Below are 15,840 nucleotides of genomic sequence, written 5' to 3' on the forward strand. Positions count from 1 at the left end.
GCATACGATGAAAGCAAATCATCCCTAAGAGTCAAAACTTCTTAAGAGCACTGCATTTTTTTTTTTAAGTATGTCTTAAATTTTCTCTCTTCTAGCCCATATGAACAAAGGAAAGAAAAAAGTGAAGTGAGAAATCACTCAGGTAATTTCACCACACGCCACCTGTCGCAGGCACCACAGGGAAAAGTGCCTCCCTGTGTGGGAGGCCAGGAGACGAGGCAGAGAGGAGCCGTGAGCACCTGTGCAGCCGCCGCGCTGTGGGACAATGTGGGCAACACGCTCACGGCAGACAGTGGAGCAAAATGTGGGGAAGAGTAAAGCCCCCAGGAAAGGAGACACTGTGGTCACGAGCTGGTCCACACTTTCAACAGGGGTTCTAAATAAATGCGGAGAAAAGGACAAAGGCAGCGATGGAGTGCTACATTAACCTCAACCAAAGAGTGTGTGTGTGTGTGTGTGTGTGTGTGTGTGTGTGCGCGCGCGCGCGTGCGTGTGCACACGTGGGGGTGATGCAAGCGATCGGAAGTGTGGGGGCCAACAGCCCCTCCCAGATGGGACCCTACACGACGCAGGAAAGTGGCCCATATTCCCAGGCTGTGCGTGGCCCATCCGCCATCTTTCAAAAACCCCAAAGACTTTTTGTCTGAATCAGATTTTGACACAACCATTACTGTGTCTCAATAACTTTTCTCAAATAAAATCATGACTCTAATTTTTTGTAATGAAACTTTTCTTCTAAATGCTAACCTAATGGTAGAGCTCTCTTTGGAGTCTTTTGGACTCCAGTTGACTAAGTGGCTAACCAGGCATTCAAACGTCTAATTTGTGGCAACAACTGAGGGGAAAAATTCACACTTTGAAGTCATAGGTATTTACGAACAGAAAACCTACTTTGGTTTCTCGGATTCCTTTTTACTGTCTCTAATGCTTCTGGAAGCTTTATCCTTTTCAGAATCACTATCTGGCTCAGACCCACTGCTACTGGACCGCCCATGTTTTCTCCTGGTTTTCTTGTGGTGATGCTTCCTTTTCTTCTTTTTCCCTTTCTTCTTTTTTCTGCTTGTTTGTTTGGGCTTTTTGTTAGTGTCACTTTCATCCGAAGGCTCTGATTTCAGAGGGCTCCTGTTGGGGAAAATCAACATCAGAGTAATTTTCAAAAGAGAATTAGAAAGAAGACTATGTAAATAAGCAAATATGTAAAAGGGAACTCTGCAGTGCCTTCCTGGGTCACAATGCCCCTCAAGGACTTAAGAGTTGGACCTAAAACAACAGTAGGTGAAGAAATCCTAATTTCAACAGTTTCTAAACCTAGATGTGGGGCTCAAACTCATGAACCGCAAGATCATGACCTGAGCCGAAGCTGGACACTCAACTGATGGAGCCACCCAGGTGCCCCACATCTATACATTTTTGAAGGAAAGTAATCTACCAGTCATTTTATCAAATACAGTATTTTTTTAAATAACATTATAAAAGGTTTATTTTCAGTCCTACATATTAAGGCAATATGTCCTTAATGATGAGGGAGGGTGGGGCAAGCTGAGGGCAAAATACGGGCTGGCACCCCGCCCCCCCACGTGGGATATGTGTGATGTGCCTGGGACACGCCTGGCTACCCAAGAACAGAGAAAGTGTTTAAGTGCTTGCCATGGTGATGTGGGACACTAAGGCAAATGAAAACTGAAATTCTCTTACTGCCTACAACCCATTGACAAGTCCTTGAAACTGGCAGGGTGACCTCCCTCTAGGAGCTCAGCTGCCTCCAGGATGACGCTTTGCTGGGGGCAAAAGACAACCTTGGCTTAACATTATCCCAACCTCGAGGATCCTGTAAGTCGACTTCCCTCATCCCACCTGCCCCGAGATATATGCTGGCAATCCTACTCCAAGCTTGTGCCCCACCCCCCATACATCTGAAGGGTCTCGTGACTGAGGTTTTATTAAGCGGTAGTAAGCGGCATTTCCCTAGCAACAGCCAGCCCCTCAAGGTCCTGGAAACCTTGCTTCCAACATTCCTTAGAGACTTACTCTATCCCTGACCCCCTCCCAACCCGAGGGTATATAATGAGCTCCCCATCAGGACCCCAGTGCAGCTCTTCCTGCCCATGGGTCCTGTCCCCATGCTTTAATAAAATCAGCTTTATGCACCAAAGATGTCTTCAAGAGTTCGTTCTTGGCTGTCAGCTCCAGACCACCCCACCATCACCCCAAAACTTCATCACTTAATGCCAAAGAAAAGACTTCATTCTGGTCCTTGCGTTTAAAAGCTCCAAGGAGGGGCGCCTGGGTGGCGCAGTCGGTTAAGCATCCCACTTCAGCCAGGTCACGATCTCGCGGTCCGTGAGTTTGAGCCCCGCGTCTGGCTCTGGGCTAATGGCTCGGAGCCTGGAGCCTGTTTCCGATTCTGTGTCTCCCTCTCTCTCTGCCCCTCCCCCGTTCATGCTCTCTCTCTCTCTGTCCCAAAAATAAATAAAAATGTTAAAAAAATAAAAAAATAAAAATAAATAAATAAATAAAAGCTCCAAGGAGCTCTTCTGCATTACTGAAACACCTACAAACAACTGCCTCATGCATCAACTCTTCTCAATTTCCAAAGGCTTCTTGTACTTTTAGAGTCCTGGCTTCCCAGGGTTCATCATCTTAATTAATGAGACCATCTAGTCCGTATTTGCAAGAGAACTCATTTCTCAATTCAATGATCTACAACAATTTCTTTCTTTTTTTTTAAATTTAAAACTTTTTTTAATGTTTATTTTTGAGGGGGAGAGAGAGAGAGAGAGAGAGAGAAGGAGCACGAGCAAACGGGGGAGGGGCAGAAAGAGAGAGAGAGAGAGAGACACAGAGAGAGACAGAGAGAGAATCCAAAGCAGGCTCCAGGCTCTGAGCTGTCAGCACAGAGTCCGATGCGGGACTCGAACCCACAAACTGTAAGATCATTACCTCAGCTGAAGTCGGACGCTTAACCGACTGAGCCACCCAGGCACCCCAACAACTTCTTTCAAAGCTTAGTCCAGATATGTGCCATTCTGCTTTCCCCAAAGTTTCCAGGAGATGTTATCCTACATTCTATCACACCAGCATCTTCTGTTTTTCCAAAACTGCTAAAAATGCAACTGAAGAGATATCTGAGTGACAATATTCTAAAGGTTACTAATGAGGTTAGTCAAGTTACTTAAAGAATCACAATGATGCCATTTCCCTTGGGGCTTAATTATTGGCAGTAACTGTGTCTCGCACTTGCCACTGTAACGCAGGGGGAAAAACAGAAAGAATTTAGGAATGAGGTAAGGAAAAACAGTCAAAGATCACCTCATTGCTTGAAGTGAAAAGAGTTCTAATTCGCTCTTTTATCACAGGGTTTACGGAGAAGCATTATTCAAACTAAGCTACAGACTACACACTGACAAAAACTGAAAATCCATCTTTCATAAAAACCTACCTTGTCAGAAGTGACCCTTCAGAAACCAGGGCTGTGGCCCCTTCAGTTTGTTGGCTCAGAGAGGTTATGGCTCCAGCACAAAAGCTTGGGTTGCTCAGCCAGTCTAATTCTGCACAGGCGAAAGAAAAAAGATCAATGAAGTGAGCTCGATGGGATTTCTAGAGCAGGCAATCCATCTTACCAGCTGACGTCCTAATTCACAGCCAGTGTCAGCCACACGTCGTGAACAGTCCTCAGAAGCCGAAGGGAATCCATGAAATTTTTATTTCCTGGGGCATGGGGCTTTAACACACTCTAAAATATTTAAGACTGAAATCCTCTTGTGATAGCAGGCTGTGGCTTAAGCAAAAGCCACATAACAAGCGTGGCTTAAAAAGCAACAAGGCTTTATGGATTCCATCCACACTTCAATGAGCAGGAACGCTTCCAAAGCACTGGGTTTTAATGACCTCGCATTTGATTCAGACAATTCCAAAAAGTTTAAAAATCAAAGCATGCACAAAAGCCTGCCATGCTTGATACTGTTACAGGAGATTAAGATATTTTTCTTTAAAAAACATTCTGTTTTGGGGGCACCTGGGTGGCTCAGTCGGTTAAGCATCTGACTTCGGCTCAGGTCATGATCTCACTGCTCGTGGGTTCGAGCCCCGCATCGGGCTCTGTGCTGACAGCTGGGAGCCTGAAGCCTGCTTTGGATTCTGTGTCCCCCTCTCTCTCTGCCCCTTCCCTGCTCACACTCTCTCTGTCCCTCTCTCAAAAATAAACATTTAAAAAACAAAAACAAAACAAAAAAACAGTACTCCTCTTTGAAAATAAAAACACAAGCTGTCAACTTTTCCAATGCTAAAATTAAATAAAATGTTAATAATGATTATCTCTGGGGGTGGTGAGATTAAATGTCCAAAATTTTTCCTCCATTAATTTTGAAGTCCTCTGGAATGAACTATTTCTTAATTACTAATTTTCTAACCTTTTAGGAGCCTTAGCTGTGAAGGAAAAAAAAAAAACAAACCCTGGGGTGGTGGCAGCAAGGGGGCTCCTGGGGGGGGGGGGGTTATATTTTGTCCTGTTTTGTTCTAGGACGAGGCCAGAGCATGTTCATGTGCTCAGGAGAAAGAACCCGTGAGATGGCTAAGTGAGGAGATGCACTTCCTAACAGTCATACTGGGATATCATCTATATACCATAAGGGTCACCCATTTAAAATGTACAATGCAAGGGGCGCCTGGGTGGCTCGGTCAGTTAAGCGTCTGATTCTTGATTTCGGCTCAGGTCATGATCTCATGGTTCATGGATCCAAGCCCTGTGTCGGGCTCTGCGCTGACAGTGGGGAGCTTGCTTGGGGTTCTGTCTCTCTGCCCCTCCCCCAGCTCACATTCTCTCTCTCAAAATAAACATTCTTTTTAAATGTACAATTCAATGGTTTTTAGTATACAGTAAAATATTGGATTGCAAGTTACTTGTTCTGTGAGTGTTCCGCAAGACAAGCAAACATTTTTTTTGAAATTTATTGTCAAATTGGTTTCCATACAACACCCAGTGCTCATCCCAAAAGGTGCCCTCCTCGATACCCATCACCTACCCTCCCCTCCCTCCCACCCCCCATCAGCCCTCAGTTTGTTCTGTTTTTAAGAGTCTCTTATGCTTTGGCTCTCTCCCACTCTAACCTTTTTTTTTTTTTTTCCTTCCCCTCCCCCATGGGTTTCTGTTAACTTTCTCAGGATCCAGATAAGAGTGAAACCATATGGTATCTGTCTTTCTCTGTATGACTTACTTCACTTAGCATAACACTCTCCAGTTCCATCCACGTTGCTACAAAGGGCCGTATTTCGTTCTCTCTCATTGCTACGTAGTACTCCATTGTGTATATAAACCACAATTTCTTTATCCATTCATCAGTTGATGGACATTTAGGCTCTTTCCACAATTTGGCTATTGTTGAGAGTGCTGCTATGAACATTGGGGTACAAGTGCCCCTCTGCATCAGTACTCCTGTATCCCTTGGGTAAATTCCTAGCAGTGCTACTGCTGGGTCATAGGGTAGGTCTATTTTTAATTTTCTGAGGAACCTCCACACCGTTTTCCAGAGTGGCTGCACCAATTTGCATTCCCACCAACAGTGCAAGAGGGTTCCCATTTCTCCACATCCTCGCCAGCATCTATAGTCTCCTGATTTGTTCATTTTGGCCACTCTGGCATGAGGTGATATCTGAGTGTGGTTTTGATTTGTATTTCCCTGATGAGGAGCAACGTTGAGCATCTTTTCATGTGCCTGTTAGCCATCCGGATGTCTTCTTTAGAGAAGTGTCTGTTCATGGTTTCTGCCCATTTCTTCATTGGATTATCTGTTTCTCGGGTGTGGAGTTTGGTGAGCGCTTTATAGATTTTGGATACTAGCCCATTGTCCGATATGTCATTTGCAAATATCTTTTCCCATTCCGTTGGTTGCCTTTTAGTTTTGTTGGTTGTTTCCTACAAGCAAACATTTCTAGCAAATTTTAACCTGATAAACAAACGGTGTCTTGCAATACAAGTAGTACGTGATTCAGAATGTCACGTGATCACAACTGAGCCAATGGTTCCTCTCTCTCTCTCTCTCTCTCTCTCTCTCTCTCACTGAGGGATTGTGGGTGATCTCCCATGCTCGGTCTCAGGCCGTGGTGTCTGGAAGAAATCAGTGATTTTTCAGAACGCTGGAAGGTGCCCACGACTGGCACTAGTGTATTTTTTGTCACTTCAAAGCACCTATGGACAGTCCTCTGCTTTTCCATTCAAGAGTAAGGTTAGGAATGCTTAGTTTCATTCTAGGTCAGGCTCCTTGCAGATATAGACGCTTTCCTCTGCTGCCTTATTGCCAGTTACATTAAATACAGTATATGACAAGAGTTCATTAATACTGTAGTCAACTTCCGTGTGAGCGTATACAATGGCCCCATGCAGAAAAAGATTCCACTGAGCCAACAGACAGCAGTGATTCCATTAGTGAGAGTGAATGTCGTCCTACACAATAATCCTCCTCTCTCACCTCCCTCACACCAGCCACGAGGGTTTTCAAAGGTAAGTACAGGTTAATTTATTTTTCTTTATATGTTTTCTTTATTATTTTGTATTATATTATGGTACTGTATCATTTATGTGAATATTTTGGGGTTGTGGAATCATCTGAGTTTCCATGATTTCTCATGAAGAGATTCACTTTGCTACACAAGTGCTTTGGATTACAACCATGTTTCCGGAACAAATTATACTTGCAAACCAAGGTTTTACTATATTTAGAACTGTGCAGGGCACCTAGCTGGCTGAGTCGGTGGAGTGTGCAACTCTTTTTTAAAAAAAAAATTTTAGGGGCGCCTGGGTGGTGCAGTCGGTTAAGCGTCCGACTTCAGCCAGGTCACGATCTCGCGGTCCGTGAGTTCGAGCCCCGCGTCAGGCTCTGGGCTGATGGCTCGGAGCCTGGAGCCTGTTTCCGATTCTGTGTCTCCCTCTCTCTCTGCCCCTCCCCTGTTCATGCTCTGTCTCTCTCTGTCCCAAAAATAAATAAGCGTTGAAAAAAAAAAACAAAACATTAAAAAAAAATTTTAACATTTATTTATTATTGAGAGACAGAGGGAGACAGAGCATGAGCATGGGAGAGACAAAGAGAGGGGGAGACACAGAATCCGAAGCAGGCTCCAGGCTCTGAGCTGTCAGCACAGAGTCCAACGCGGGGCTCAAACTCACAAACCACGAGATCATGACCTGAGCCGAAGTCAGACACTTAACTGACTGAGCCGCCCAGGTGCCCCTGGAGTGTGCAACTCTTAATCCCAGGGTCATGAATTCCAGCTCCGTGTTGGGCATAATAAGGTTTACTTAAAAATATATATATTTTAGGGGCGCCTGGGTGGTGCAGTCGGTTAAGCGTCCGACTTCAGCCAGGTCACGATCTCGCGGTCCGTGAGTTCGAGCCCCGCGTCAGGCTCTGGGCTGATGGCTCAGAGCCTGGAGCCTGTTTCCGATTCTGTGTCTCCTTCTCTCTCTGCCCCTCCCCCGTTCATGCTCTGTCTCTCTCTGTCCCAAAAATAAATAAACGTTGAAAAAAAAATTTTTTTTTAAAAATATATATATTTTAAGTAAAAAATAATATCTGTTTTAGATTATATATATATATATGCTTGTGTGTGTATATATGTATATGCATATATATGTACGTAGATATAGATATGTATTATGTATATATGTAGGTACACACACACATATATATACATGTATATACACGTATATATATATGTGTGTATATGTGTGTGTGTGTATATATATATATATATATATATAATTGTTCAATTATCACCATAATTTTAGAACATTTTCATCATCCCAAAAAGAAACCCCAGACCTACTGGCAGTCACCATCACTCATCTCTGGCTCTCCCACCCCCAGGCAACCACTAATCTGTCTCTACAAATTTGCCTGTTTGGGACAATATGATTTTTTTTTTTTTAATTTGAGACAAACAGAGGGGGAGAGGGAGGGAGAGAATCTTAAGCAGACTCCACACTCAGCACAGAGTCCAACACAGGGCTTGATCTCACGACTACGAGATCATGACCCAAGCTGAAATTAAGAGTCAGATGCTTAACTGACTGAGTCACCCAGGTGCCCCCAGGACATTTAATATGAGATCATACAGCATACAGTCTTTTGTAACTGGCTTCTTCTACTTTGCATAATGTTTTCAAGGTTCATCCATACTGTAGCATGTATTAGTAGCCATTCCTTTTTATTGCCAAATAATATTCCATTTTATGGGTAGATCACATTTTGTCCACTGATCAGCTAATGGACGCTTGGGTTATTTCCCTTTTTTGGTTATTGTGGACAATGCAGCTATAAACATTCATGTACAAGTTTTTATATGGACATATGTTTTCATTTCTCTCGGCTAGACAGCCAGAATTGCCGGGTCATGTGGTAACTCATGCTTAGCATTTTAAGGAAATGCCAGACTGGTTTCCAAATTGGCTGCACCAGTTTACGTTCCCATTAACAACGTAGAAGGATTCTAATTTCTCCAAATCCTTGGCAACTTGTGACCGTCTGTGTTTTAGATTATAGTCATCCTAGTAGGTGTGATGTCTTTTCTCATTGTGCTGCTGGTTTCCATTTGTCTGGTGACTAATGATGTTAAGCATCTTTTCATGTGTTTACTGGCTAATATTTGAACAGAAATAGTCAAATACTTTGCCCGTTTTGTAATCGGGTTGTCTTTTTAGTATTGGGTTGGAAGAGTGCTTTACATATTCTTTGTTCTAGTCCCTGATGGTTACTGCATCTTAGGAGGAAGGAACAGAATGTGTGCCCCGTGATGACAGGTACTTTGTTTTACTCAACTGCTGTATCCATGGGACCATGAGCAATGCCTCGCATAACATCAGGAGGCGTTTAATAAATATTTGTGGAAAACAGGGGAGACAGGGAGGGAGGGAGGAAAATTCCTAAGGAGGAAAGGGACATTAAAACAAAAGGGAAAGAGAAGGATTGTAACTCTTAAAGTGCCTACTGTAGGCTAAACACCAGGTAAAGCACTTTACATTCTTGTTATACCTTTTAAGCATCAAAACAATCTTCTTTGGGAGGTATTACAATCTATATTGTACAGAAGGAAACTAAAGCTCAAAGGAATTAGGTAATTTGTAAGGTCATACCCACTGAGGGCTACACAGCTGTTCGTGCAGTCTCTTTCCTACTGTTTCCTTTTCCTTCTGTGGTCTGGATCTGATCCCTGGCAAGAGGTATGTGAAAAGTTTCTGTAGCTCACTGAGATCATGATTATTGCCAAAACCACCGCATTGTGTCATGAACAAAGGAAAAGCAAGAAAAGACGGAACAAGCAATATGCAACGAGAGATGCTCTCAACATATATTTTACATACATATACATATTACATATTTTACATAAATATTTGAGATAGTGAGGACAGCGTGGAGGAAATGTAAAGAAACACAGAGGTCAAAACAACATAAAGTGTGTAACTCTTCAAAGTCCTTCAGAAGTCCTCCAAAAATAAGAAAAAGGGTTTTTAAGGAAACAATCAAGGCTTTGCCAAATGAGACCACTGTGGGAAAAAAAGTAATGTTTACAGAACTAAAACGCTTTGGGTTCTAACCCAAATCATAACTGACCTTCTCTGTGACCTTCATCTCAATCAAATGACCTTTCGTTGGGGCAAATAGTATTTCTACCTGACAAGTTACTGCTACTGCTTTTTTTTTTTTTTTTTTTTGGTCCTGGTAGCACATTAGCAGTGAACATGCATGGAATATTAGAAGTAATCATCACTGGATGTTATACATGCAGAAATTTTGGAGATAATCAGTTGAGGAATTTTAAAACTTTTTTTTAGCTAAAGAAAACGCCACTCAAACAAAATCTTCCCGAGAAGCCCAACCTGCAGAACAGCAAAAGCAGGGATGCTTCCTGGGGTTCAGAGGGAGGGGGCAGGTCTGAGAAGGCTCTCCAGAGCACAGCCCGGGCACCACTCCCTCATTTACAGAACAACACGGGAGGTCCGAAGAAGTCCAGTCCTCTGGCCAAGGGCACACACCCAAGCCTCGATCTGCACTCTGCCCAGTTCTCTCCACCATACACCGTGGCGATTTTCATTCTGTGATCTCATTACCTGCGGGGCCGTGTTACCACTTCATTCTAAGGTCCACAACTCAAATCCTTACAGGGACCAGGGGCGCCTGGTGGCTCAGTTGGTTAAGCACCTGACTCCAGCTCGGGTCATGATCTCACAGTTCGAAGTTGGAGCCCCGCAACACGCTCTCTGCTGTCAGCACTGAGCCCATTTTGAATCCTCTAGTCCCCCTCTCTCTCTCTGCTCTTCCCGCCCCCCCCCCAAATAAACAAACATTAAAAGAAAAAAAAAAAGGCTGTCTAAAGAAAATCTCTACAGAGACTGGATTAGTAATGATTCCTGTGATAGTACAGAGAATGAAAAAAAGAAAAAGACAAAAATATTTTGCCAAATAAGGAAATTGGTTTCCAACTCTTACATCCGAGTTTTCAGCTCCCACCCTCCTCCTATTCCTTCCTTTCCAAGCTAAGTGCAACATGAGGGCAGAGGTCATGACTACTCACTCCTGTATTCCCAACCCCTAGCACAGGGCCTTGGCACAAAGCAACTGGGATCAATAAATATTTGTTGAAAAAACAAAATGAGTGAGGATCTGAGCCATATCTTCCTATCTTTGTATCCCCAGCACCTAATATACTGAAGTGAAGCAATTTGAGATTGTCAAAAGCATGCCATTATCTAGGTATAAAGTACAACCATTTTAATTCTTCCAGTCTTCACTGCAAATGCAAATTGAATCATTAAAGAATAAAGTACTGAATACCCACTAAGTGGCCAGGCACAGTCCTAGGCTTTCGGGGTAGAGTGTGACTAAGGCTAGCCAGGTCTCTCTGCTCATATGGTATTTATACTTAATCATAACTTTACTGTTCACATAACACATGTGCATTGTGAAATTAAATTTTGGTTATATGGAATCCTGGAGAAAGTTATCTGAGATTAAACAATGCTTTATTAATCAGAATGCAGTCTTTTTCTATATTTACTTACATCCTCACAATTTACAAGTTCCTTTGACAGAAGTCAAATATGTATTTAGATAATTATATCAACAAATATTATGTATTTAGATAGTTACATCAACACCATGCAGGATGTAACATATTACGGACAGGTTGAGCAGGATACAACATGCTTGGGTTTAAATGGAGAAGCTGACTGGCTGACAAACCTTTTGTCCCTGCAGGCTAGTAAATAAGCATAGGTTGAACCTGCCTGGAAATGAGCACTCTACTACACACACACACACACACACACACACACACACACACACACACACACTCTCCTAAGAAAGGAAGCATGGAAGCATCAGGCAAAAAACCACTTTAGGAGCTTTAGAGCCTGGCTGGCTCAGTCGGTAAAGCATCTGACTCTTGATTTCAGCTCAGGTCATGTTCTCACAGTTTGTGAGTTTGAGCCCCGTGTCCGGCTCTTCACTGACATCACAGAGCCTGCTTGGGATTCTCTCTCTCTCCCTCTCTGTGACTCTACCCTAACCAAATGCATGCACTCTCTCCCTCCAGATAAACAAACAAACAAAAAAAAAAAACCAAACTACTGCCGAACAAAACCCAGGCAGGTATCTAGAAGAACCACAGCATGTGTAATTTTACAGAAAATTATATAATGAATCATCAGTAAGTTGACATTCTTTTTATCACAAGTTTATTATATAATGCTATCTCTCCATCACTAGTGAAAATGCTTTAATTCAATTCCACTGGATACAGGGATGAAGAAATCACCACGAACAGATTTAAAAATTTTTTAACATTTTTTGAATCACAACTGGATGAAATATCCAAGTTCACCCCCTTCCCATTCTATTGTAATAAAATAGCACTGATTCACTGGTTTAAGTGAACTCAGGTGAGCACCACCCCTCCAGGAATCATTCAAAAAGGCATTTCTAAGGCTGAGTATAACAAACGAACATATATATTAGGGAAGGGGATTGTCCCTTTAGTAAGACTGAGTCAAGCTCTTCATTTTGATCGAAACCTTTATTTTCTGACAAGGAAACTGAGGGAGGAAACATTTGTTCAGAAAGCTCCAGCAAACATGGCTAAGCACTGAATTTAAGGTGATTACAGAGAACCTAACCAAAGTCAGCCCTTCTACAGAGTTAACCTACAATTTGAAGAGAACCAGGGATCCCAAAAGTAGTGTTTAAACGACCCAACCCCCAACACTCTAATATCACAGTGTGACTCACAACACAAGTTTTTGAGTCAGAAGGACCTGTGTTCAAATACTGGCCTTACCGTTTACTGGTTGGGCAACTCTTAACAAAATACTTAATCTCTAAGTCTCTCTTTCCTTTCATTCGGCATATTTTATTTTATTTTTATTTTTTATTTCTAGGAGCTAGGAACACAAAGCAAACAAGACAAACCCAACCTGACTCTCAGGGTACTGACACACTGGCAGTCACACACAACGTGACAAATGTCAAGATAAAGAAAATACACAGGGTACAAGGAGAGCACATGGTCCCAACCAGGTATGGGTCAGAGAAGGCTGCCTGGGAGAACATCTCCGTCGAGACCTGAAGGATGAGGGTAATCTGCTAGGGAGAGTCTGGGCAGAGGAAATGGCTGCTACAAAGGCCTGGAAGTGCAAACACAGGGCTCTGGGAAACAGCAAGCTATTATGTCTGGACCCCTGGGGGGGAGAGCAAGTGGGGGCAAAAGGAAGCTGGAGAGGTTAGGGGCCTTCAAAAGGTGTCAGAGTTTGGGCTTCTCCTAACAGCCACAGACAGACAGTAGACAGCTCCGAACAAGAGTGACAAAGTCAGAGCCAGGATTCTAAAGATCAGCAGCCAAGAGGAGTACTTAAGAGCACGTGTTTTGGGGGTGCCTGGGTGGCTCAAGCCATGATCTCACGGTTCATGAGTTTGAGCCCCGCATCGGGCTCGCTGCTGTCAGTGCAGAGCCCGCTTCGGATCCTCTGTCCCCCCATCTCTCTGCCCCTGCCCCACTTCCGCTTTCTCTCTCAAAAATAAAAGAATAAATTAAGAAAAAAAGAGCACGGGTTTTGAAGCTAGACTGCCTGAGCTCAGATCCTGGTTCTGAGGCTTAAAAAAGGATGGCCATAAAGAAGGATGAGATCTTGCCATTTGGGACAACATAAATGGACCAAAAGGGCTATCATGCTAAGTGAAGTCAGAGAAACAAAAATACCACACAATTTCACTTCTATGTAGAATCTACAAGACAAATGAATAAACAAACAAAAAGCAGGGGCTCCTGTGTGGCTCAGTCAGTGGAGCGTCAGACTTTGGCTCAGGTCGTGATCTCACCATTTGTGAGTTCGAGCCCCACATCGGGCTCGCTACTGTCAGCACGGAGCTTGCTTTGGATCCTCTGTCTGCCTCTCTCTCTCTCTCTCTGCCCCTCCCCTGCTTGCACTCTCTCTAAACAAAACATTTTTAAAAATTTAAAAAAAAAGAAAAAGAAAACAAACAAAAAGCAGAATCAAACTTCTAAATACAAAGATCTGATGTTGCCAAAGGGGGATGGGGTGATGGGAGGATGGGCAAAATGGGTGAAGGGGAGTGGGAGATACAGGCTTCCAGTTATGGGATGAATAAATCACAGCAAGAAAAGGCACAGCATAGAGAATGTAGTCAATGGGATTGTAATAGTGTTGCACTGTGACAGATGGTGGCTACACTTGCAGTGAGCATAGCGTAAGGTATGGAGTTGTTGAATCACCATGTTGTACATCTGAAACTAAGGTAACATTGTGTGTCAGCTGAAATCCAAATATAAAAGGAAGCCCGGTGCTTCTATGTACAAAAGAAGACCAGAAACAGTCTAAATGCCCTTAATAGAGGGTTGTTTGAATAAACCATGTGACATCACACGATGATGTTCTGTGCATCAGTCAAAAGAAATGAGGAAGATCTCATACTACGCTGTACGGTGATCTCTGGGATTCAAGCTAAAATGCAGACCAGTAGGCATTAAAGAAAGAGAAGGGAATATAGTCACTCATATTAAGGGAGAAAAAAAATGGAAGGATATCATTGACTAGTTAAAATTCTAACTTGCAGAGTAAGGAAAGTAACAGGCTGGAGGAACAAAGATGGAAGCCTTTATTTCTCTGGATATACCTGGTTTACATTTTCAACCTCAGAACCATGTAAATGTTTCACAACACTATAAAACAGGATCGATTCAAAAAGAAGAAAAAGCAATCCCTAAAAATTAAAAATATACCTAACTGTATAACAAACTGTTGATAACACCACAGAGAATCACTTCAAGTGATCTTAAAACACAGTAATTTGACCACACATCTGCTGCAGGATAGGTCCTAAGGACAAAAAGAATCACAAAGAAATACTAAACTATTTTTTAAGCTTATTTATCTTGAGAGAGGGAGAGAGAGAGCATGACAGCATGCATGAGGAAGGGGTGAGAGAGACGGAGAGAGAAGGAGAAACCCAAGCAGGCTCTGCACCATCAGCACGGAGCTGACGTGGGGCTCAAACCCACGAACCAGGGATCATGACCTGAGCCAAAATCAAGAGGTGGACGCTTAACCTACTGAGCCATCCAGGCGCCCCAAACTATTTAGTATTAATCACAATACTAGTGTTATTTTTAACATATACATAATTGTAGTGATGGCATTAGGAACTAAGATTTCCAGTGTAAGAAGAAATATAAATATTAAATTACAAATGTATATACAAATTACATATTATATAATAAAAAGAAATTAAGTAAAAATCTCACGATCTTCAATTTGGCCCGGAAATATCACTGTGAATTCATGATGTATTTTTCTCTTCCTGGTTTTGACCACTCAAAATGCCTAGAAATAATGGCAACCCAGTGCAACTAGCACTCCGAACATGGTTTCAACCTCCCCGAACCATTTTCCACTAAAAGAAACAATGATTTGTAGAGAAACAGCTAGTTCCAGGCCATAATGGAACATATAAGTGATGAGCCCTGGGCATCCTTTAGACCAGAAAGCAAGAAAGCAATTAAAGACACCTGGGTCATGTCAAAAAAACACATACCAACTTAATTAGACTCCCATTAGCCACGGATGGGACAATGTGAGCAATAGAAAAAATAGCTGCAATGGATTGAAATACAAGTGTTAAAAATTCAATAGTTCGTAACGAAAGCAGGGAAAAAAAGAAACACCTAATTGGACACCTCTAAAAATTGTAAGGACCCCAACTCATTTTCTGAAAATTGGCAAACAGAACACATCAAGCATTGTCGTTCCTGCTTGAACTGTATTTCAGGGTATCCCAATAGTGTTGACAGGAAGTTTATAGAATAATTGTCACCTCGGTCAATAGCAAATACCCCAACGAAGTATTTTCAGTTAAAAAAATTATACCTGAATCTAATTAACTCTCTAGATCTAACTGCCAGCTCACAGGAAATACTGGGATAGAGAAGCATGCTAAAGGACACCAGGAGGATTTGGTGGGAAATGTCCACAGGACAGATGACTCAGTGTCCTCAACAAATAAATCACAAGGGAAAATGGAGGGGAAGGAGAAACTGTTTTATATTAAAAAGAGACTTAAGGGGCGCCTGGGTGGCGCAGTCGGTTAAGCGTCCGACTTCAGCCAGGTCACGATCTCGCGGTCCGTGAGTTCGAGCCCCGCGTCGGGCTCTGGGCTGATGGCTCAGAGCCTGGAGCCTGTTTCCGATTCTGTGTCTCCCTCTCTCTCTGCCCCTCCCCCGTTCATGCTCTGTCTCTCTCTGTCTCAAAAATAAATAAACGTTGAAAAAAAAATTAAAAAA

At 42.7% G+C, this 15,840-nt stretch overlaps 1 protein-coding gene across 5 annotated transcripts in view; it reads right to left on the reverse strand.

The window, feature by feature from the left end:
* Positions 1 to 15,840, reverse strand: part of NRDE2 (NRDE-2, necessary for RNA interference, domain containing) — a 56,419-nt gene that overhangs the window by 38,908 nt on the left and 1,671 nt on the right. For all 5 annotated transcript variants that reach the window (XM_047862414.1, XM_047862413.1, XM_047862411.1 and 2 more), the window contains exons 2-3: positions 3,440 to 3,548; positions 892 to 1,122 (exon numbers count right to left, since the gene is read on the reverse strand). In XM_047862414.1, coding sequence (XP_047718370.1) covers positions 892 to 1,122; positions 3,440 to 3,548 — 340 coding nt within the window. The remainder of the gene's footprint in view (positions 1 to 891; positions 1,123 to 3,439; positions 3,549 to 15,840) is intronic.

This window comes from Prionailurus viverrinus, chromosome B3, assembly GCF_022837055.1.
Source record: "Prionailurus viverrinus isolate Anna chromosome B3, UM_Priviv_1.0, whole genome shotgun sequence".
NCBI classification, from domain to species: Eukaryota; Metazoa; Chordata; class Mammalia; order Carnivora; family Felidae; genus Prionailurus; species Prionailurus viverrinus.